The 24101-nt window shown below is 39.3% G+C and overlaps 1 protein-coding gene across 6 annotated transcripts in view; it reads right to left on the bottom strand.

Annotated features, from left to right (window-relative positions):
- LOC102216841 (pleckstrin homology-like domain family B member 1) overlaps nucleotides 1–24101 on the bottom strand; it is a 35629-nt gene that overhangs the window by 10037 nt on the left and 1491 nt on the right. For 2 of the 6 annotated variants that reach the window (XM_023342462.1, XM_023342463.1), the window contains exons 1-13: nucleotides 20341–20479; nucleotides 17793–17891; nucleotides 15656–15779; nucleotides 14576–14746; nucleotides 11977–12102; nucleotides 9349–10355; nucleotides 6261–6485; nucleotides 6034–6165; nucleotides 5515–5652; nucleotides 4309–4437; nucleotides 2987–3142; nucleotides 2045–2155; nucleotides 1824–1913 (exon numbers count right to left, since the gene is read on the bottom strand). In XM_023342462.1, the coding sequence (XP_023198230.1) occupies nucleotides 1824–1913; nucleotides 2045–2155; nucleotides 2987–3142; nucleotides 4309–4437; nucleotides 5515–5652; nucleotides 6034–6165; nucleotides 6261–6485; nucleotides 9349–10355; nucleotides 11977–12102; nucleotides 14576–14746; nucleotides 15656–15779; nucleotides 17793–17891; nucleotides 20341–20343 (2511 nt within the window). In that variant the 5' untranslated portion in view covers nucleotides 20344–20479. Of the gene's footprint in view, nucleotides 1–63; nucleotides 175–1595; nucleotides 1713–1823; nucleotides 1914–2044; nucleotides 2156–2986; nucleotides 3143–4308; nucleotides 4438–5514; nucleotides 5653–6033; nucleotides 6166–6260; nucleotides 6486–9348; nucleotides 10356–11976; nucleotides 12103–14575; nucleotides 14747–15655; nucleotides 15780–17792; nucleotides 17892–20340; nucleotides 20481–24101 lie in introns of those variants that run through there. The other 4 variants (XM_023342457.1, XM_023342458.1, XM_023342459.1 and 1 more) reach the window with 4 other exon arrangements.

Genomic DNA, 24101 nt, shown 5'->3' with positions numbered 1-24101 from the left:
ATTCAAACATTTAGGTCTTTCGTTATTGGGCAATTCGTAGAAAAGTGCAGAAATGCAGAATACCTCGCATGGCAGAGCTGGAGATACAGTTAGAGAGAGGCAGTGGAGAGCAGCAGGGGAGGAGGAATAAGGATCTCCATACATCCGATAGACATCAGACAGCCTGAGATACTCCTGCACGAACAGCCACAGCACAGGCACAACAGGGCTGAGGACACACCCGTACTTACAGGCGCTCAGAGATTTCACAAAACATGATAACGATGCAACTCGCCTTTATATTTGAAATTACACCGTCACACAAAACTCATGTCCCTTAAACTTTTTTATAACTTTTAAGCCTCAAATATCAACTTATTTTATTGGGATTGTAGTGATAGATCAACACAAAATAGAGCAAAATTGTAAAAATAAAACAAAACATGGAATTTCCTCTATATGAGATCAAAAAGCAGTGGCATGTGCGTATGCATTCAGCTCTTCTGGTGCTGTTGTACTATATTTCACAGCAATGAGGTATCTGTGTTTCTGACATTGCTTTGCAAAATAGGTCGTTCTCAGTCAGACTGCCTGGAGAGCCCTTTAAGAGCCTTTAAGCATTAAATCTAGAAAGCGGACCAATCAGAAAGCATCAAAATAGTTTTATCAAAGCCGTTCCATTACGGCTCTGACTTTATGTTTGGGGTTGTTCCATGTGTTTTCCAGCAATTAAAGGATTGCTCAGTATTTATCTACATCCATTTTCTATGCACTCAGCTCTGACCAACTTCCCACAGCATGATACTGCCACCACAGCATTTCACTGTGGAGATTGAGCATTCAGGGAGATGTGCAGCGTTAGTTCTGAGCATAGCGTTTAAATTTAGCAAAAAGTATCATTTTGATTCATATATAATTTTGATCCGCTACATGGCTCGTGGAAAACTGTAATCCTGATGTCTTGCGCATTTCTTTCAACAACAGTGTTGAAAGAAATGCCATTCTTCCATACAGACAACAAACCAAACACTCTTTGGTCCAAGGGGAAGTCGTCCACCAATAACTCAAATAATCAATAATACTCATCATCATCAATAATACCCCCTCAGCCACCTTGTGTCTTTTTGCTGCTTCTTCGGTTAATTTTCAGATCTTTCTCACTCAGTCTGAAGTTGTGATACAGCAGATTTCAGATGACAAACTGAATGGTGCTCAAAGTTTGGGATTTTAACCTAAATCTGGTTTATTCTCCAGAGCTTTATCCCTTATTTGTCTGCTGTAATTTTTTACTTCTGCAGCCAGCTGTTTGAGGTGAACTTTATTTAGAAGTACCATGGAGCTAATACAAATGCAAGCCACACTTTTCAAATTTTCATTTGCCAAAGACTTATTTGAAAATGAGAAAAATGTTTAAGGGGTATGAATACTTTTGCAAGGGACTGAAATTCTAAAAATACACAATTTTTTAAAAACATCTTAGATGTTTTAAATCCAACTTTAAACTCAAACCTTCCAGCACACACTGCAAGCCAGTTACTGTCTTTAGCATTATGCTAACGCACAACATGCTTGGAGTTACTGGGGTTTCTGTGAAACTGGGACGTCCTCAGAGTTACCTCTTGCAGCCTGACAGGACAGAGCTCAGGGGAGGGGTTGTGAGAAGAGGAGGGACAGGGGCTATGAGGAGGACCGTCCACAGAAACAAGGTCAGGCTCGCTGATGTGAAGCGATTCCTGTTCAAAAAGTTTACCTGAGTCAACAAAACAATCCACTTGTGCGGTAGGTAATTGTTGTCCAGCTGAGCTGTGGTTTGGTGTTCTGGTGTCTCACATGTACCTGCTCACCTCTTTCATGCTGCTGGAGGACTTTGGGAAGTTTCTTCCTCCTGTCAGGGTGTGGTATTGCCTCTCAAGGTTGCACAGTGTGTCTTGCTCCTGGGAGGGGAATCCAATAAGCTCTTACCATGTCAGCCCAATGCATTTCCTTTAGACTATTAATTAGCTACTAATTTCTGATGCAGAATTAAGGATTTGTATCAATCGGAGTAGTTTCCCTTAATCCCCACCTTGTGTAGAAGCTGCAGCATTGCTGTCCGGTCTTTTGCGATTTTCTCACAGTCTTGGGAAGCCTGCATCCCCAGCTGCTTCACCTGAGCTTCCAGAGCAGCCATCCGCTCCTGTTGATTCAGATGTTTCTTCACTTTGTGAGAAGATTCTACCAGTCAAAGGTTTACATACACATATTTTTAACCATTATTCTTTACATATATAAACGGCTGATTACACAAGATACAACTTCAGTGGTTTTACAAAACAAGAAGTGGATGCACAAGCTTGAAGACCCAGCATTTAAATTAGACATACTGACTCAAATATTTAAACAACCCACTAGTATTTTGTCGCTTAGCAAGCTGCCATCAACAAGTTTAAGGCCTAATTTTTTTACTTGATTTTTGATATTTCTTATAAGAAACTGAAGAGCTTGTTTAACTTGGTTAGTTACCTGTCTCAGACTGAATTTTTGAGCATATTCCATAAACATTTTTAATGTTAGATTTGTTCCTGAAGCTTTGCTTTTTCTACTTTTCTGAACACTCCAAAACCATGACGTCTTCCAGCCACCCTGCTGCTGATTTGAGGTCAAAGTTTGAGTTTAAATTTCCTTCACTTGATACAATAACCAAGCCACTCAGCATGATGCCACCTCTGCCATGCTGGGCAGCTAGTTCAGCTTTCTTAGGTTTGAAAGCTTCACCTTTACTCCTTCAAACACACTTCATAGCTTTGCCTAAATAGCTCAGTCTTTCTTCCAGCTGACATTCAAACTTATGTCTACTAAAGTTTATTAGTAGAAACTTTCATTTCCTGCGATGAAAATTAACCAAAGTTTTATGTTGCTGAAAATAAAATAACATCACAAAGAGATAAAAAATTATAACACATATTTTGAAGAGTGTGTGTAAACTTATATTTGTTTTTTCCCTGCGACATCACTGCATGTGCCCCACCTTCCTGTTGGCGACACTGCTGTGATACTCGGCTCGCTCCTGGATTAGCTGCGAGCAGCGGGCTTCCTTCCTCTCCTCTAGGCGGCTCTCCTCCTCCAGCTGGCAAAACTCCAGCTCCTCAAACTGCTTGGTCCCACACTCCAGAGCCTCGACTTTCTGTCCACATACACATAGCAGTCAAAATGAAGGATGCTGTTTAAAACCAAGCAGGCATGAAGAGAAAAAGAAATTAAAATGAAGTAGAAGATTAAAAACAGTAACTAGCCTGGTCTGTGTATGCGATAATTTGTGAAAACCCTATTAAACGATGGAATCAGCTCTGCTACAGGATGTTCACATAAAAAAAATACATTTCAGTATTTATTTAATTGAGTGCAAACCTCCTCAGACTATCAGGTTGGTATACATTGTCTCAAGTTATTAAGAATAAGTATTGGGGAATAAGATGCTACTTTTCTTAAAGAGAAAACAGATAAAAAATCGGGTAAAAAATGTAATCTTTTTAGTAGAAACTTTCATTTCCAGATTTAAATAGAAAAAAATAGGACTGGACATCAATATTTAAACATTTCTAGGTAAAGAACTCAATACTGAATGGACTGTCAAATTGTTATTTTTTACAAGACTGAATCAAACTCTGTATAAGGAAATAAGACTATAACGTTGTTGCCGTGACGAGAAAGTGCTCACCACAATCCCATAAATTCTTACTATTTAAATTTTCTTGAAAAAATCCAATAATTACACCAATAAAATGTTTGAATTATAGTTCATAGTGTCAGACTGTTCAACTGTTAAAGAAAATAGCTTTTTTTATTTAATACCCTGGCAATAAATAAAAGAGAGCTTAATAAATATGTTCTAAAAGAAGTGATTCCATATGTTTGCAGGCTTGAAACCAATAAATGTGACGAGTTGTTTTAAAAAGGTTGTTGATTCAAGTTATTGTCAGTAAATGCATGCACACTTTTTTGCTTTTAAAGCAAAGCTGTTAATAACATTAGTGCTTGTTAAAAATACTACAGATGCCACTGAACAACCATAAAATGGGAATCTGCAGTAAATAGGAGACCAAAGCTTCAGCTGCAAACACAATGGTGGCTGTTTTAAATGATAATAAAAAATGACCTTCTTTGACAAACCCTACATATTCATGTAGCAAAGCAGAAGGGCAGAAAATCTAAAATTAAATTGCCCTTTTTTCCAAGTAGTTCTGAGTGCTCCGAGGGCGATACAGTGTTACATTATTTCTGTGCAGGTAAAACGGTGCTGTAGCATTCAGGAGAGCATAACTCACTGTTCCCAGCCACGAGAACACTGACCCTGCTGAGCGGCTCCTGCAACTGTTCCCTTAGAGACAAGGGGCACATATCAAACTGCCTCTTCAGCTCATTGTACTCATTCCTCTGCTTTTCCAGGGCCTTCCGCTCAGCCGACACATTAGCTCTGCCCTAAAAACACACAAAGACAGACACACCCATACACCCACACGCACGTTCACACACAACCGTGCCCACATACCAGGGAGAAAAAAAAATCAGGGGCAACTAAAAATCCATGCAGTCACGCTCTAAAGCAGATTAGTATAAAGCAGTTTGTTTGTGTTTTTTAATTAAAGGAGGCAGGAGTTAGGCTGGTACAGTAGTTAGAGGTTGTAAACATGTAACTCTGTTAAACTGGGAGACGGGTGAAGCATCTTCTGTAAACCAGCACAGCGCTTTGAGATGAGTGGCAGAATTTCTGCCGTTTGTTTGCTGTGCTTCGCGGTTTACTGGGCAGTCAGCGGACAATAACGGTGCCTTGCAAAATTAATTTTACCTTGTGAACTTCCTGCATTTGTGTCATGGCACAACCGCAAACTTTGAAATGTTTTATTGAGACTTAACATGAGGTAAATATCTGAGAAATTTGCTCTGCATTCGATGGAGAGGATCTGTGATCATATATTTTTGAGTCATGCAACAGATTTTCCCTGGATTTTGATTTTCTTTGCAACACACAAAAATGGTTGCATCTAATTGCCTCTCTGAGATTGTGTGTTTATGTGTAAGGTTAATGTTTTGTTGGAAGGTGAACCTCTGTATGATGTGTACAGTTTTCCCACACAGACACTAAATCTTAGATTTTGCAGTGGGTTTTTTTTTTCATCATATTTCTTCCATAATGTTCTCCAAAAAACCTCTGATGCCTTCACAACGTATCTGGATTCATACTGAGATTAGATTACACCAGTTGGCTCTATTTATTAATTAAAATCCAGGGAGATCAATACTTTGAGTTCATTTATCGCACACATTCCCAATAAAATACACAAAAGTTTGTTGTTGTGACGAAATATGTTAGTGTTGAAAGATCACGAATGCTTTTGCAAGGCACTGCTGAGCAGTTTATGTCTGCCGAGAGCTCAAAATTTGTCCATAAAGAAATGTTTCATGTATTCGACCCAGTGAAAGAAATAGCATGTCATTTACATGCATTTAACCAGCGTTTGTTGGTAACCTGACATACTTAGTGGATCACACTCTCACCTTGTCCTTCTCTTTCTGAGTGGCCTTGTCCAGCTGGCTGAGTTTGAGCTGCAGCTGAGCGATGATTTCATTTTCAGCCTCCACCTGCTCCTGCTCCGCCCGCCGCTCGGCCTGCAGCAGGGCCTGCTCCATCTCCACCTACAGACAAACACAGTAGCAGAGTCTCATTGAAGACCAAACATACAACACAACTAAATAGAAATTAAATTAGGTGCATAATTGTGCTCTTATCCTCAAAATTATACATGCATCTGCACTAATATTTGGTAAAATGTCACCTAGCAAGCTAACAACTCTTCCTAACAGAAATGGTAGAGAATAAATTTCATTTGCTTGGATTACAGAGAATCCACTGAGCATTTAATCTTGAGCTCCCAATTTTTAACTCCACATAGGGAAAAAACCTGTTGAGACTGATTATTAAAAGCTCCAAATAAATGTGGCCGTTGTGGCAATAAGGAGCACTTCTGACCTAAGCTGTGCATTTACATGAAGGTCATTAAGTGTGTGTGTGCTGACCTCCTGTTTGGTCTCTTGTAGCTGCTGTTCCAGTTCACCAACTCTGTACTTCAAGTCATCAACCCGAACCAAGACCCTTTTCCTCTCCTCCTCAAGGTAGACCTGCTCCTGTCCAGCAAACAGCTCCTCACACTGAGTGTAGAGTTTTATGTTAAAAAAGAGAAAAAAAAAAATCAAATATCCAGATATTCACATTATCCTGAACACAACGTGTGCATGTGTTTCACCTCTTGATGTGTGCTCTCTGTGCTACTGGACTCCTCCCTCTGGATTTCCTCATCGTTCTCCCCTGCTCTCTGGGCTCGGTGTGCTCCCATTAGAGACGTCCCCCCTTCAGAGTCTGGGTCCACTCCTCCAGAACCACGCAGCCCACTCCTCACCAGCTCCGCGGCGCCGTCTTCCTGATTAAACTCCGCACACAGATTCAAAATGGTCTCCAGCCTCTGTCGCTCCTGTAGGAGAGATGGGAGTCGTGAGCAACGCTGAGCAATATTCCAGATCACACAGAGGATTAAACGTGTTTGTCCTTGGGTGACATTGTCCCATTTAGGCACCTGTCACTTAACCACAGGCATGGGGGGACGTGTGTAACCTGATAGTAGGTCCTCTCTCAGGAGGGGCCTCCAAGTAAAACCTTACTGGTTGAGTTTTGCAGAAAATTGTAACAAAGAAAAAACAACAGTCTTCAAATTAACATTCTTATTTTTCTTTTGCTATTCACCACATATACTATATTATTCTCTTCTGCTTGTCTCTCATTGTGCTAAACAATGGGACTCCTACTTTAATTTACTAAAACATGGTGAGAGATGTAGTCATCACTCCAACCTGACATTAATTAGAGGCCTGGTTTAAGAATACAAGTCTGCCTATTTTTATAGCTCATGTTAATTTGCCCTATAAATTAGTCCAAGAGTAACAAAACACACACAAACACTGTTTAGTGCTTTAGCTTTAAAACAAGCAGATATGATAACAGTGATTTAAAAATGTTTTAAAAGTTCTAGGAGAGAACAAGGCAACACACATAAACTTTAATACATTGAATCATCACACCTTCTATGTTGTGTTTGACGTTTCAATTCAAAAAGTTTCTGAGAAAATAAAGCTGAAATTAAAAAGCCACTTCTTCTCTTCTTCTGGTTATTCTGTTTCACTCTTACGATGAGATAATTGCTTGGTATTGATTTTTAGAGTGCAGAGTCAACCACAAGAGCCAAGTTGGATGAAAAACAGTAAAGCAGTCAGAAGGTCAGATATTGGGAATTTATCTTGATGAAAGGAAGCCCTTTCTTTGTCTCTTTCTGGAGATCAAGAGCCTGTGCGCTTTGGGTGTTTAAAACTTTAAAAATGCTTAAAAATACAAAAAATTTATTGTTTGCCCTTTGACAAATGCTTTGTTATTAAATGAACAGGCATAGTAAAATAAAGCACATTCTCTTCAAATTCCAAGTATTTTCTTATTTTGTTTGATTTTGAGATATCTATGTTATATTAAACACAGAGAATTAACAATGGGCATCCTTTTTTATAACTGAAGCATTCTCACTTCCATTTGAAAACAATTACGTTAGCAACAAATAGAAGAGAAAACATGTTCAATATCCCATTATCACATAGCTTATATTACAGCTTATAACTCATAACTTTTGGTCTTGCTTTGTCTCGTTGCTAAGTTAAGTCTTTGGATTCAGGCTTGTATAATTTGTGTCATTTCAGTTTTTGTAAGTGCAAAAAACATGAAAAACACAAGGCAACAAGTTTTAGTTTGTTTATTGCGCTGATTGCAGTCGGGCAAAAAGTGTTCCTGAGTGAGAACACCTGTGTGCTGACAGCTCTGTAGTGATTTCCAGATTATAAGTCATTAATGATGTCATGTGCTTCCTTAATTACTTAATTCAAAGTCTTTATGTCTGCAGCTGTGCAGCCGGGATACCATGTTGACATGCAGAAAGTAATCCATTACAGGATGGATCCTGGTTTTTATTCTGGAAATAGTCAGCTTAGCTTGTTGTGCAGGCAATTACAATTGCATATCTTTACTAGACACAGTTCAGTTTTATTTACAAAGTCCCAAATTACATCAAAAGATAAACCAGGTCACTATTGAAGACAACACTACTGGTGTTGTCCAATTCATTTTCATATCTGAAACATAATACGATAGCATGGAAGTGGTGCCTTATTCTGTCTGAAAAGTTCATAAAACTGTCAAAGAATCGTATTAATTGGTTTAAAAAATATATACCAGAAGCTAAAGAGATATCAAGTTTTGTCCATTTCAGGCTCTGGAAGGATCAATGTTTGTCCACAAATTATTTAATCCACAGTGTTGTCTCTTTTTTTGGTTACCAGAGACCATTTGGTCCCTGAAACAGTCTCTAGACACAGAAGTCCCGGCAGCGACCACCCACCTCTCTGATCATGTCAGCTGCCAGTGGGCAGGTCCGGGTGGGAGCCGAACTGAATGTTGAAGGGTGATGAGAAAAGACTGTGAGTGCTTGACTGAAGATAAATAACACACACGGAATCTATGATCTAGTGTGGGAATAAAGAAGAAAGGGTCCCGCGTGAAGGGGAGGCAGCTTTGAAAGTAGATGCTGCTCATCTTTCCGGTAAATATAGTGTTGGGCAACAACCAGCCACACCCTCTGCACCGAACCCTGAGACGTCTGTAAGAATGCCCCCCGGATCCGCTGTCACCAAGGCCACACGGGCTGCCGATGCCAGCAACGTTCGGAGGAGAGATTAATTACTGGCTGAGTGCCAGAGAATTTGGAGAAGATATGAAAGCAGTTTGCCATGGCAGGAGTCACTAAATCTCTTCTCTGAACTGTTTATCTCATTTACAGTCTTGTTCATTTGTAAATTTGTCCTGTAGTGCTATGAACCAACCAATGAGCTAAATGAAATACTCAAAGTGTTTTTATCAAAAGCAATATTTTATATCTCTTCAAGCCTCTCTTTGTCAGAAATTTTATTCTAGTACCAATAAAAGTAGTAGCACTTACCAATAAATAGTACCAATAGTACCAATAAAACTAGTACCATTACTCATGGAGAGAAATGAAAGAATAAACTCCAACCAAAAAGACAAGATAGCTGCTTATACAGTGTGCGACAACTCTTTCATTGGGAAGTTTCATCTCTTTAGCATTTTGTTTTGGGTTTTAATTCTCATACACTAAGGTTTTCAAGCTAAAGATCAATCACACACAGCTCCACAGATTTCAAAAGCGATATTTTTAGATGCAGTTCAAGAGTAGACCAGAGTTTAAATTCAATCACATCTAATCACATGCAGTACTCACTTACCATTTTCTCCATTTCCTGCTCCTTCAGCCTCTCTTTTCTCTGCCACCGATGGTACTCCAGCAACTCGTCCTCATTATCGCTGATCTCAGAGATACTGTTTTTGCGCTCCCTGGTATATGGTTTTGTAGGATTCCCTTCTTTGCTGGAGGCAGTCTTTCGCTCGTTGCTCGGACTTGCCAGAGGAGACAACCCAAACACTGAACCCAGCCCCGAGGTAATGCCAGTTGCTGGTCCAGGCCATGAAGGTCTGCCCTCTGACTGCTTCTCCATCCCAAAGAGAGACGATGGGCTCTGTGGATATGGAGCCCTCATGGCTTCTGCTTTTGGTGTTATTAAGAGTTTGCGCTGGCCCTGCGGACTCTGAGGAACTGCTTGGGATCCTGCAGTCCCCCTGTAGGACACAAAGGGACTGACCCGGGGAAGCTCCCTTAGGTTGGAGGAGCTGGTCATCCTATGAGGGACATCAACATCAGAGACAGGCTGACCCAGCTCTCGCATTGGGCTGGGGGATCTCGTCTGAAGGGAGGAACTACTCAGTTGAGGACTGGATGGAGCAGTGCGGGAAATTTTTATAGAGGAGGGTTTTTGACTAATGCTTGAGTTTTCTAATCCCTTAACATGGAGCTTGGGGCTTGACATTGTCTCTTTGCTAGCATTTCTAAGTGACTTTGGACTCTCCTGAGTTCTCTGAGTCCCACCAGCACCATTCCAAGCCACCGAGCGTGAGGTCCGTGGATAAGGAACCGGTACCGCCAGGGGTTTATTGGTGACATTTTGAGTGAAAGAGATGCTGCTGCTGTTTTCTTGATTGGAACTGCCAGGCGGATTGGCAGCTTTTCCATTTGGCATGTCCAAAATAGTTTGTTGAGAAGGCTGTTTACCAAACCCAGAGGATGAGGATGGTTTCAGTTTCAGGGAGTCCTGAAGAGTTTCTGCCATGCCGTTGAGTTTAGCGTCATTGTTGTCTGAAAAAGACTTGTGGTTTCCATTTGAGATGTTGCGGGGGTCTGCACCGGGGGAGACAAAAACATTTGTCCGTGAGCATTCCTGTTATAAAGAGCTAGAGGACAGTTGCAAAAACACACAATATGGGGCAACTGTCCTCTGTCCTATTTACCCACAACACACCCCAGGTCACCTATAAGACAAAGAGAGGAGGCCATTTTTCTGTTCTACGCTTATTCGCACCCACATTGTTGGTGAGAAGTTAAGAGACTCTTATTAGGGGCATGAATGGCAGGGCACTTTTGACAGTATTTGGAGAAATTTCTTTTTTTCAAAAAACTAAAATGAGAACACAAACATATTGTTGCCTTGAGAAGTATGTTTTGGTATAACTCTGTCTGTACTTTTAACCACTATTGGGGATAAAATAAAATTTATGGAGTTAATTTATGCTGGCATGGATTTGGCTTTACATCATACTCCACAAATATTGTACAGTTTCATCAACCAGGAATCACGGATGTTCAATCCTATCATAAGATGGAAAAGGTTGGCACACCAGTGTCATCATCCACACGATATAAGTAAAGCCAATTACAGGGGACCGACCAAGAAAGACTTTTTTTTCTTAAAATTTAACACATTTAAACATGACTGAAAATTCCAGCTTTGCAGAAAAGTTTTTTGGACAAAAAAATGTTTGGCCACAAATTTCTTAGAAGGAAATAAGATGAGGCTTTCAAGTTTAAGAAGACTTAGACAACTGCCAAGCATGGTGGTGGCAGCATAATGCTTTGAAGCTGTTTTTCTTTCAGAGATAGAAGTGCAGTGCATAAACTAGATGGACATAAAAAGAGGACTACTCCAAATGCTTCACATGTGCTCAATTTAAAATCTAGAGGATTGAATTCTGGATGAAACTGAATGTTTCATCCACCAACCATCAGCTTCTGGAGTGACCACATCAAATATATGGAAAATTTTAAATACTAGGCTTTGTTCCTGGCTACAAAATGCTTAAAATGAGTCTTTAAAAGTCCTCTGCAGTAGGAGAATCTCCTGTACAACCTGGGTCAAACCCAGTTAGTTGCTTTGGATGCTCCTTAGAGGTATTGTAACCCTGCAGGGAAATAAAGCAGCTAAATTTAAAACTGAGCCTTTCAACTCATTCAAAGCTGACAAATTCAGGGCTTCGCCAGGAAAGACTGGACTATGCACTACGGACAGGGTGTGGTGGCCATTACTGTTCAGGCGCCGACAGCCAAACTAATAAGGTCACAGGAGAATGGGTTCTAAATATCACAGGTGGGCAGTGGGCCAGAAGGATCTTGCATTCACAGAGAAAGTGCACAAATGGCAGGACACAAAGATTGCAATGAGGTCACCACACTGAGAGAACATGTAGACTAAATAGATCACAATGTAGGCCAAAGATAATTAGATTTTTCTTTACCCGATCGAATTTAATAATATTTAAAGTCACAGTCAGAATAAAAATACTACTTCTACTACTATGAAGATATTTTCTTTTTCATTCTGGACAGAGAAAAAAAGATTTACTTTTACATTTGTATAAACAGTTGTTAAAGGATGGTTATTTCTGGATTGCAGGAACAGTTCAGGATGATGCTGGATCTGAATTTTATGGGGAATTTATGTTTTTTGTTTGCATGTTTTTTTTACCAGAGGGGAGCGGTTTGACTGTGTTCACTCTGAGGCTCCCTGCAGGCAGCATACTCTTCATCCTCTGAGCCTCTTCGGGATGGTTGAAGCGGAAGAAGGCAGACTGACCAAAACACAGCATGCACCCTGCCAGGAAACACAGGCATACGGACAAAGATGTAATATCTGAATTTTATGAGTTTATAAGTAAAGATGTCTGGTCATGACTTTCACAACAACAGAACTTTACAAAAACATTTGCTTATTTGAATATTTTTAATTCTAAATGGTTTATTTTTGTAAAATGTTATCAATTTAACCAATCTAAATTGAATGTCTAATATGTTATACTTTTGTATTTTAACTTGTATTCTACAATATATTTTTGCTGATTTGTATGCAGATCTTATCTTAAAGTTGAGATGATTTGCTTTAGTTTGCTTAGAGTGTAAACCAGACAGTCTACAAATATACAGAACAGTTAGCTTAGCTTTCAGTAATTAATGTTGTATTTATCTAAATAAACTGGTAAATTCAACAACAACAGTTGGTCAAATTACTTCCTTACAACTTCATTGCATTTTTACCCTCTTTGTATCCTGAAAGTCACATTCAGACGCTCCAGTTCCAGTTGCATTTGTTCCAGGGAAAGTTTAACATTTATCTTTTAGAGTCCCGAAAGCTGCTGCGTTGTTTCCTGGTTGAAATGCCTCCCAGTCACAATTTCTTATTTGAAATGTGACGATTGTCCTTTAAATTAGAGTAACAAGTTTGAAATATTCTTGTTGAGCAGCTGCTGCCTCCACACACACATGCCGGCTTCGAATGACATTCTGTTCTGTTCTGGACCGGGCTTAATGGAGAAAGGGCGGAGGGGGAGGGACTGTTTGTGGTTCTTTTATGGTACAGTGCCAGTCAGACGTTTACATTCACACTTCAAATGCATCATTGGATGCAGCCTTTCTTATGATTATACAAGAAAACAATAACTAGGGGCGTATACTTTAACATATGGTCGATATTAACCACACCGGTTACAAAGTATTCTTATAGGCTCATACACCCCAACCTACATTTGGATTAATGTCAAGTAACATTCTGCACCTCTGGTAGCCTTCAACAAGCTTCTGACTGAATTGTTGACATCTCCCATCACAAATACTATAGTTCATTTAAACTGGTTTCATTCCACAGGCACAACTTTTAGGCATTGTTCATACATTTGGCTAATTTTAAATCACTAGGTTTAATATTATCTAATATAGCCTGCTTCTGAAATGGGTTCATGTGTTTAAACAACTAAATGTGTCAAGATCTAGCTGCTGAGTTGATCAATTTAAGGAAAAAAGTCATTTTTATTATTTTTTTTCACTTTGTGTAGTGTCAGGAAAGCAGTCCCACTTTTCATGACGCCACCACCACCGTACTTGATAGTTGGTAGCAGTGACATGCGGTGAGATTCATAGCTGATGAGGCACTGACTGAATCATAATCAGATTTACAAATATAGACCCCTGAATGTTATTGTTTACATATGGAAATTTCGCACATGCGGACAACGCTGGAGGGCAACAAGGCCATTCCTTTACATGTCATCCATAGCCGCGGAAGAACAATTACGTTAACTCAATAAAACTTGGAAATGTAGGTATTATTAATTTATTACTATGCTCCACAGCAAAGGGAAGGGAAAACCCATTGAAGTACAACTCAAAGCCACTTCTTTCTTGCTCTCTGCATCAGCCAAGCTACACGCAGACTCGTTGGCATAGCAACGGACAACATTGCCACTTTATGTTCAACACCAAAAAACACTGAAATACTTCCCAAACGAAGAACAGAATATTCAGTCTGTTGCAGGAGTGTGTTGGAATGTTTTATGGTTTGAAATATTTTTCTTTCACTACTCCAAACATGCTAAATCACTGTGCCCAAACATTTCAATCATTTTCATCTGACCCTAAAATGTTTAAATTGAATTTATTTGACATTTCAGACAGCTAAATATACAGTTTGGTTTATATGTGACCTACTAACACTATTGCTAACATTAAATATTAGCTAACACTAAATATTACTTAGTGTTAGCTAAACAGATATCTTAGCTAACCCCAAGATAGTGTTAGCTAAGTGTTCGCTAACACTTAGCTAAACACTGTTTAGCTAACACTAAGTAATATTTACTAAGTAATATTTAGTGTTAGCTAAACAGTGTTTAGCTAAACAGTGTTAGCTAAGTGTTAGCGAACACTTAGCTAACACTATCTTGGGGTTAGCTAAGATATCTTGGGGTTAGCTAAGATATCTTGGGGTTAGCTAAGATATCTTGGGGTTGCAGAGTTGAGGTTGTATGTAGTACTTTCAACCAGTTTGGTTTAGAGAAAATGAATTTCAGACTCACCCTCTAGTCTTGTTTTTAAAATGAATTCAACTTTTTTGCTGTTGAGTTTTTCCTCAAAGGCATCATTAGAGGACAAATGTAATATAATGCGATGCCTACAATGAAACTTCTGACAAGCGTTGTAAGCTTGAAGGGGGACAAGAGAGGCCATTTTTGCTGCATGTTGTTTTTACTTTATATGTAATATGTATCTACTTTTTATGCCTGTCGCTCTCCTACCTTGTGTGAGGCGATAGGGTTTGGTGACGGGAAGTCCATCCACAGAGCACTGGTTTCCACATGGGTACAGGGTAATGTTCCCTCCTTGGTTTTCAATGTAGCAGTGCTGAGCTGCAATGCCTGGGCCCTGCAGGGGGATATCTGTCCCACCGCTGCCCAGCGTGGTTCTCCCTGTAACCAGAAAAAGAAAACATCGAGTGACTGCCTGGAGAGCTATAAAACCGGATACTTCTGAGAAATATTGTAAGGTTTCTTAGGTCAAAGTCAGGAAAGCCAAGGCCAACCGAGTGTCAGAGGTCAAGTCCACATGGGCGGAGTCACAGACGCTATTTGTAAATATGTTATCAACAGGTGGAAAACTCTGGAAAGTCACATTAGTCTGACAAAAAGTTCATGGTGGGAAATCAGTTAACTAGCACTTATGGATGAAGCATATTCTGGGGTCTTTATCTTCCCACAGTAGATAACCATAAACATACAGCTGAAGCACCCAGTCTCTCGCCTGAACGTTAGCTGGAGAAAGGCACCAGCACCCGTCCCGTCCCCACTAGGGACAAGGGTGTACAGAAAATAGATGGATGGATGGATACAGCTGAAGCTACACTTGAATGGTTTGGATCAAAGCACATTAATGTGTTTAAATGGCCTAGCTAAAGTTCAGACTTAAATCCAACTAAAATTTGGAACAAGTCAAGTGTTGCATAACCAATGTTCAAATATACCCTCATTCAAACTGACTAAGTTTGAACAGTTGGTACAGAATTAGACTTCATATTTACACCACATTTTCAGATTTTTATTAAACTGAAAAAACTAAAGAAACAAAACTATAAATTAATTACCTCTTCTTAATTATGTACCACATTGTAAAATACTTTTTAAATGCACTGTAGAAGAACAACAAATAAAAGAAAACATATAAAAACTCATTAACGTATTCAAAAAGTCCAAATATTCCACATGACAGACTTAGCTGTAAATGCACATTTAATTTTAGTGTAATTTTTACTTTACACTATATTTATAAATGTGTGTTACTTTTTAAAAAACGGTGACTCACAACAACATGAGCATTTTTACCTTCTAGCAGTGGCAGTAGAGTGATGGCTGTGCTCAGGCGTCCACTTCCCAGGCTAACCAGATGGGGGCGCTCTGCCTGAACTTTCAAGGACTTGCCCGTTTCAATCAAATCTAAAGGAGTATTCTGTTAGAAAAACACAACAAAATCATCGTTATTTAATATCTACTCTGTCAGGATACCTGTAAATATAACAGATGGATTTTGGATACAAAGTTGTTCTTACCCTAGCAATGAGGTGAAGTGTTATTTCTTTAATTAAAGTTCTTTAAACTTTAGTTGTTTTTTTAAGTGACTAATTTCTCATCATGCCTCACTGAGTACATGCAGTATAGGTTTATATTTGGCCACAAGCTTGTTAAACTCTTTTACCACAGATTGAGCTAATGTTCCACATTTTAACCGCAGTTAATTTCTAAAAGTGGAAATTTAAGAGGAGAGAGTTTCTTAAAGTTGTTGGGGATGGTAAGTGGGAAAACAACATGGAGACATGAGAAGTGGCTTAAGTTAAAGAAAAAAACCTGTCCACAGGTGGATGAAGTAGAATACCATAGAAAGTAACTCTATGGTATTAACATGTGAAGAGGAAACACAGCTATCACTGATGTTTTGTTACTGAAACCACAGATGCCTGCTTCACGTGTGTGAGCAGCAGCTGCAGTAGCCATCGCTCACCACGCTGCACTGTGGCAGTTTTAATCTTTTCAAGTCTGGGTTAGAAAAAAGAAAACATGAGGGCAATCAGAGGGAAATGCAGCATAATTATTATGGAAGTTCTCATAATGGTAAAGACATAATCAAGATGCAGTATTTTGAGTTTCAGGCATTTTTTAAACACTGGTAACATGTCTAAAATAGCCTCACGCACAGTATATACACACTTCTAATCTGATAATCCAGGACTGTTCAAATATAATAAGAAAAGCAAAATAACAGACACAAAAATAATACTGCAGGTACATTTCATCCACAGAGGGTCAAATTTAAAGAACCCTCTGTGGGGTCCCCTAAGCCCCACAAAGGGTTTATGGGACCATAAAGATTTTTTCAAATCTTTGGGGTCGTTTCTAAAGTCTGGTTCATATATAATATATTTATATATTTATAGCTAGTTTAAATACACATATACATGCATACATATAGATAAAAAAATTAAGAGATTTCTATAAATTATCCTTTTCTCTGATTTTACTTTTTATAGGTATATGTTTGAGCAAAAATGAATATTGTTTTCTGAATGACTGACAACATGTCTATAAAATTCAAAGCAAAAATATAGTATTTATTTGCAGAAAATGAGAAATGGTCAAAACAACGAAAAAGATGCAGTGCTTTCAGACCTCAAATAATGCAAAGAAAACAAGTTCATATTCATTTAGATACAACAAAACTAGTGTTTATACTCAGGAAGAGTTCAGAAATAAACACCTGGTGGAATAACCAGGAGGTTTTCAGTGGAGTCCAGTGCAGCGGTCTCTTAATTTTTTTCAGACCTGTATATATAAAACACACAATTCGACAGGTGTCTCCATCACCTGTCGAATTGTTAGGCACACTTGTTTAATGGCTTCTTATAGAAAAAACACCATGTTGACATCACAGGTCAAAGGTAAATGATCACACTGAATTGAGAGGGCAGGAGGTCAACACTTGCTAGCTAGATTAACCAGATGTTACACCCCAGGTGTGCTGACCGCCATGTCTGAATGCACAGCACCTGAACCAGCAGTGGACCTCACTCACCCGGTGCTGTCAGCTGAGAACAAGAAGCTGAAGCTGGAATTCGCTGGAAAAATTGGTTCAATATGTCTGCATTTCAGCTGCAACATTCAGATTACAACATCAGAATTTGACTCAAACAGAATAAAAGCCTGAATCTCTCTGACTCAGATTAATGGTTCAGTCTAGTTCTGGTTTGTGTTGTGTTGTGGTGATGTTTTTCTCGGGACAGTTTGGGTACCGATACGCCACCACAGCCTCACTACAGCCTCACCGCAGTAGATATTGTAGTTGTTAAAGTCAAAGTCAAAGCAACTCAGGACTAAATACACATACATGACTAAGATTAGTAGGATCAGGGCAGCGAAAGCCCCTGAACACATCACATGTTGTTTGATCAAATCTGAAGAAATAACTCACCTGTAAGACCTGATGGGTCTGACGCTCATGCTCTACTTTATTCCTCCTCATGCGGTCCATGTTGGCCGTACTGTCAGAAGAGTCTGACACGTGTAGATCCTAAAGCACACACACACACACCCACACACAATGTTTCAGGCCATGAATGGGAGCGCTGGGAATACTGCTGAACTACAATGGGAACAGTGCTTTCCTTAGAAACCCTTCTGCCCCAGTTATACACCCATGTGACCAAACCACTACACTGAAGAATTGTTTCTCCAGAACCATGGACAAAACGACATTCATTCCCTCCTCCATGAAGGCCTAAGTCCAAAAAGATTCATACTTTTATTGATGAAGCGATATATGTTTCATTCATGGTGGAGGGAAGTAGCTCTGCAGGCTCAAACACACTTCGGTGTTCATATCGGTGCTTCTTCTCTGCTTGTGTTTAGTCGCTCAGTTAGTGACTCAGATCTGGCAACACGCAGCCAGATGCAGAAGATTAGATTCAGCTGTCTGCTCTTCAGACAGAAAGAAAACACACACCCGCCAGGAACAGCCATGCCTGGCACAATCCCAGCCGCGCACATACGCAACCCTGATGACAAATGTGTTTTTTATAAACGCTTTCATCCCTGTCTTCTACTATCACTAACATCTCTGCATCCCAAGAAGCACGGAGTAGACACAACCGCCTACAGCCTTGTCTTTGTTTAGTCTAGTTTATTTTGATGAGCAAAAAAAAGTGCAGCATAATTGTGGAGAGAAAATGTTAGAAACTTTACAACCATAAGAGCCATTTTGCTCTCAGAACAGCCAAATAATACCTGCTTAAAGCTGAAAAAAGAAAACGTCTTTGACAAATATCTACTACCCCCACATGGCTACACCAATATCTTGCCATTACGGAACCAGTTTTTATTTCAATTTTTTATTTATTTTTCTTTTTTTTTAGGCTTTAAAATAAAGAAACAAAAAAGACAATGAATATTTTTAAAAAGAAATAATGATAATTTTAGTGTCATTCTTTGCAAATATTGCAGGAAAAATTTGAAGTTAAAAATTTGAAGTTAAAATTTGTAGTTAAAAACAATAAGTGATGCCTTTTAATTTTTATTCAAAGATTTTAGGAGCTACTTGGAGCTCCAGGGCTGCAGGTTTTAGACCCCGGGGTCAGGCATTATTCAAAGTTGTTTTTTGTTTCATTTGGGGGGGGTTATGAAAAAAATCGTGAGCAGATGTTAACTCTGGAGGAGCTGCAGAGATTCACAACTCAGTTGGCAGAATCTGCTGACAGGACAAATGTTTACAGGTAGAGGAAAAAGGTGCTCTGGCCAGACGCTACTAAAATGTAACTTTTTCGTTTACATAAAAAAGATTGCACGTCTGTAGGATACTGTGGCTTGGCCAAAACATACTACTATCCCCACAGTGAAACATGGTGGTGGCAGCATTATGTTGTCCTTTACTAGGGACAGAAAAATGGTGATAATTGACAGGAAGAGTGTAATAGTAAATACAAAAAAATCCTGAAAGCTAACCTAATTCCTTTTGATACATTTGCATCAATTTAATGGTCTATAATTTAAGAAAATCACAAAAAAGGCATTGATGTTTTGTGATTTTAATGTGACAAAATGGGAAGAAGTCTAAGAGCTATGAACACCTTTAAATATTTAAGAGAAAAGTTCTGCCATTGCTTTTTACATTCCCTTATAGAGTGTCTCTTATAAAAGAAATCCACATTCTAAAACAATAAACTTTCTGTTTGTTTGCAAGACATGTCAAATAAATCATTAGGCTACTCTGTGACTTTCTGTGATTATCACAGAACTGGCGTATCAAAAACAAGTGAGTTGTCATCACTTATCAATTAGAATAACTACAAAAATAGCCAGAAACCCTCCACAACTTCCGCACTCCAACTTTAGTCCACATGAGACAACACGCCGTTCAGCTGGCGTCTGATGTCACCCCCAGACAAAGCTGTCGGCTGAAACCGCACGCATCTTACAATCATGTTCAGTGTGTGAGTCCCAGAGGACCCCAGGAACCCGGAGAACAAACCGTTCCCTCTGTACCGTCCTGACACTGGAGCCCTGACGCCTCTGCTGTCAGCCCAATGCCTGTCAACGCCGGCCCTGTTTGAGACGCAGACACAGGACCAGAAAGTGGGCAGGGTAATGTGTCCCCTGTCTGCCTGACTCACACACACACCAACACACAGTTGCTGCCACAAACCTCAGAGATACAGCGTACACACCCAGGCCTGGGAGCTGTTTTAATGCTTGAAAATGCCGGGTCTTGTGCTGTAACCTGTCATTATGGGGGCAGTAATGCCCTTCAGAGCTGCCACAAGCTTCTGAAAATAGATACTGCCAGCTACACAGTCTGGACTGCTACTTTTAAAGTCCTCTGCTAGGAGCAAACGACGACAAAACAGAGGAAGCTACCGCATTTTAAAATTAGTAAAATAAAAGGGAGGATTTTTTTAATATTCAGCATGTAACCATTACAAAGAAAGCTGAAAAGTAGTTATTTCAAACAGACATGCAGTTCTTACCATTTCTTTATTGTAGCAGAGTCCAGACAGCAGTAGGATCCATAGGTCAGTTTGAAGAAAATTAATTCCCAAAGCACTCCCCTCATTATTCTGTATGTCTTACCCCTTGCTGTTTCTTTTTTTTTTTTCTTTCATTCACTCTGTGAGTTTCTCCACTCATTCCCTCCTCCCAGCTTGTTCTCCTCCCCATCCCGGTGCAGAATTACATCCTATCAGAGTTACACGCAGCAGAGGGGGACACCGTTTATCGCCATGCCCTCCGAAAACATTCTCAGATTTCCTGTTTATTGATTCCCTTTCTGTATCCAGCAGAAGAACCCGTTAAATAAATTACATAACGTCTTGTCTCACAGGGTCTTTAAATGCATTTCACCACTACAAGGCTATTGTCCAGATTATGTTGGGCAGGTGTTAACAGCAAGACCAGAGCCTTGTCTGAGTTCCTCCTGTGAGACCCCTACCTCTAATGTAACAAGAGAATTTTAATGCTAGGAAGTTGTTGAGCAACAGTGTGTGATGAACCAACTAAGTGAGCTACAATGGGACAAAACGAAACCTTTCTTCTTAAAACATCTGTGACGATGGAGTAGAGAAATACCCTGTTCCACAGGAAGTGAGCAAACACGTCTCTTCAGATGTCCCTGTGGAGCATTGTCTGGCCCACTGACAAAGTCAGAAAAAGTGGATGGGAGTAGGAGAAAGAGTCCTCTATTGATCTCAGAAGGCTTTTCCCATGGTCGGGGGCCAGGGAGAGGAAGGAGAAGGAGGAAATGAAGCAGATGATGACTCACTGAGGAAAATGAAAACAAACAAACACCAGCAGCTAAGTAACAAGTTGGACTGTAGACTCATAAAGTCTGCAGAGACGACTGAAAATGTGAGTCAGTTGCTCTGTAGGACGATGTTGTCAAACTACTTGCATGCTAAATTGCTTGAAAAAAAACAACACAAAAAACATTTCTTACTCCACAGTAACTTTCTCAACTACATTTCTAATTTATAAACATGTCAGCCTTACGATTCTGTTCTGGACAGAGCACACAACAAGTGAGATGCTGTATGTCAGTGTAAAATACAGAGATTTGTATCTGTATGCAGGGGTGGAAATTAGCACCCGCCACTGGCCAAATGCAGGCAAAAGTATGAAGTGGCGTGTAAATTAGAGCAACGCACCCGCCACTGTGGCGGGTTGACAATTTGAACAGAAAAAAACGGGGGGAAAACTGCGCTCAGTTTGAACTTCTGTCCAGGGGAAGACTGACCGTCTGGAGTCCCGACTGATGTACATAATGTCCATGTCAGGCGGCCCTACGATGTCATAATTTAACAAAATTTATATTAAATCTAATTTTTATTGACCGCGAAAGCCCATTGGTTGATTTTATTGACGGACATTGGGCTTATCCAATGAATCTAGACATATCTTTAATAAATGCTATCAGGGAGAGTTGTTGCCAAACTTTGGAAATGTTCAACATATGATTTCAAGAATGTTATTATTGTGTAGTTAAAGTTTGCCGTTAGTAATTACTTCAAATTAACTTGTTGCCCTACAACCCTGTTAAGGTGTCCATGCTTTATGTTAAATTATTCTGTATATGTACATCTGTATGGTAAACTTATTGTCAGTAAATTGGTTTTCATAGAGTTAAGAATATATCATACGTTTTCTATAATTTGCTTGTACTTGTGGGGTTTGTAACCCAAAGGAGAAAAAAAAACAGTGGCTGGTGAAATGTCTGAGTGGCCAGTAAAAAAAATTTAATTTCCACCCCTGTCTGCTTAGTACTTATTGTTGTGACATCAGTTCCCCTGACCTTGGACATCACTGTTAAACAGAAGAAAACAGAAATATTTGGCTGTAACATTTAAAGTATAACAGCGAGGTCAGAGAAGCCCTGGAGAGTTATGGCGGAAAAAGATAATGGACAAAACACCAGATGGCAATAAATCTTGAGTTGTTGTTTTTTCAACCATTTTTGTCATAAAATTCAAGATCAGAAATTCCCCTTGATCAAGTCCAGAATACAGAAATAGATCAAACAGAATGACTTTACGCTACGACCACAGTCCTTTGTGATCTCAACAACCACAGTATGTCGGGTAATCACTTCCTGGATGACACTGGTATGTTTGCTCATACATCACAACTACTGTGACTGTCTTTAGTTCTCAGCATTCTTAGGATTAGTTTTTCACACACATCTATAGTATATATATAAAGAAGATTCATGAAGGTGAAAAGAAGTAGACAGATCTCTGCTCACCTGATAAAAAACGTTTTATTGTTCAAAACTATTTGCCCCAGAAACCAATAAGAGTTTTCCTTCAAAGGAAGCAATAACCTAAATACAGCACAGTTCATGTTATGACCATGACAGCCCTAGCAGATATAGGAATCAGATCATCCAGGTAATGGCAGAAGTTGTTTGTGAGCATAAGGTTTCTCAAGTAAACAAATGCCTTGTTTTACCTTAGTAGTTAAGTGGCTTCAATCGGATCAAAACATCTACTGATGTCCATGATTATTTTATTAAATTACATCAATAGCAACTCTTTTGGAGTGTTCCTCCTAAATGTTAGCAGTAGTAGTGCTTTATTTCTGTGTTTAAACTATCCACTACATATTTATTGGATTAAAGCAACTTTTTAGGGTCAAAACAAAAAGTAGTTGTCAGAAAAATGACAGTAGATAGATTTGCTAAGTATTAGTGGATTGTCAGATACAGTCCTCTAAATAATGTTTTGATAACTACATTTCTCTCTTGCTGTTAAGCCGTCACAAATAAAGATTGATTGGGAATACTAAACTCAGACTTTTAGCTGCTTCCATTTACTGTTGCTGGTTTCTACAATCTTTACATGGCTCTCCATTACAAAGTATTCTGGTGATATTAAGAGAAATGGGAGTGCTGTTTGTCTGTGCACATCGGATCATATAAAAAGTTTATTTTTTGATCATGAACATCAGCAGATATTTTGTTCCTGTTTCTTCTCTGAAAATGCTAGAAAAGCAGCAGGTATTATGTTCACCTGGATGCAGTCAGAATATGAGGACTTTGAATTTTGGTCACAAATGATCAATCAAGACTGTTAAATTACTACAGAGAGCTTTGTAATCCACGAAAAGGCTGCCATTTTGTTAGGTCTCCAAATTATTGCTCTTATTTCTCCTGACTTCCCTGTTTTTACAGGGAGGATTGTTTACCATCAATGTTTTTGTCCTGGGTGGCCATCGAGCTGATCAAACGCTAGAGTTTGGGGTTTTGTTTGTGATTCAGCTATACTAAGGTCTGATAACGAGTATCTCATTTGAAACAGATTACGCCTGTCCTTGTAGCTTTGGAGAATAGCTTAAAGTCTGACTTTTTAACACAAGCATCTTTCAAGTTTCAACAAAGCAAAAGCCGACAAAAGTGCCAAAGGTCAGGCTTTGTTGTTGATTAATGCCTTTTACATACATGTTACTCAGACAGAAGGAAAATGCTCTATTTAAGTATATGTTTCTCAGAAGGGTGGAGTTGCAAGGTCAACAACAATGAAATATGGAAAAGTTCCCAAAGAAGTAATGAAGCCTGCACATAATTTTTTTATATTATTTTCTCATTCCTGACTTTGGTTGCAACTGTGTGTAGTGGTGAGATCATTACAGACTCTTGAAGGCTTTGACTTGCGTTCTGTCTGGGTTACAAGTCACAGTTGGACGATGGTTTGGATCAGTCATTTTGAGTAACTTGTACAAACATTGCTTAAAAGCAAAG

The sequence above is a fragment of the Xiphophorus maculatus genome, chromosome 11, assembly GCF_002775205.1.
Source record: "Xiphophorus maculatus strain JP 163 A chromosome 11, X_maculatus-5.0-male, whole genome shotgun sequence".
Lineage (NCBI taxonomy): Eukaryota > Metazoa > Chordata > Actinopteri > Cyprinodontiformes > Poeciliidae > Xiphophorus > Xiphophorus maculatus.
The sequence above is the reverse complement of the archived record's forward strand: the minus strand, read 5'-3'. Positions and strand labels throughout refer to the sequence as shown.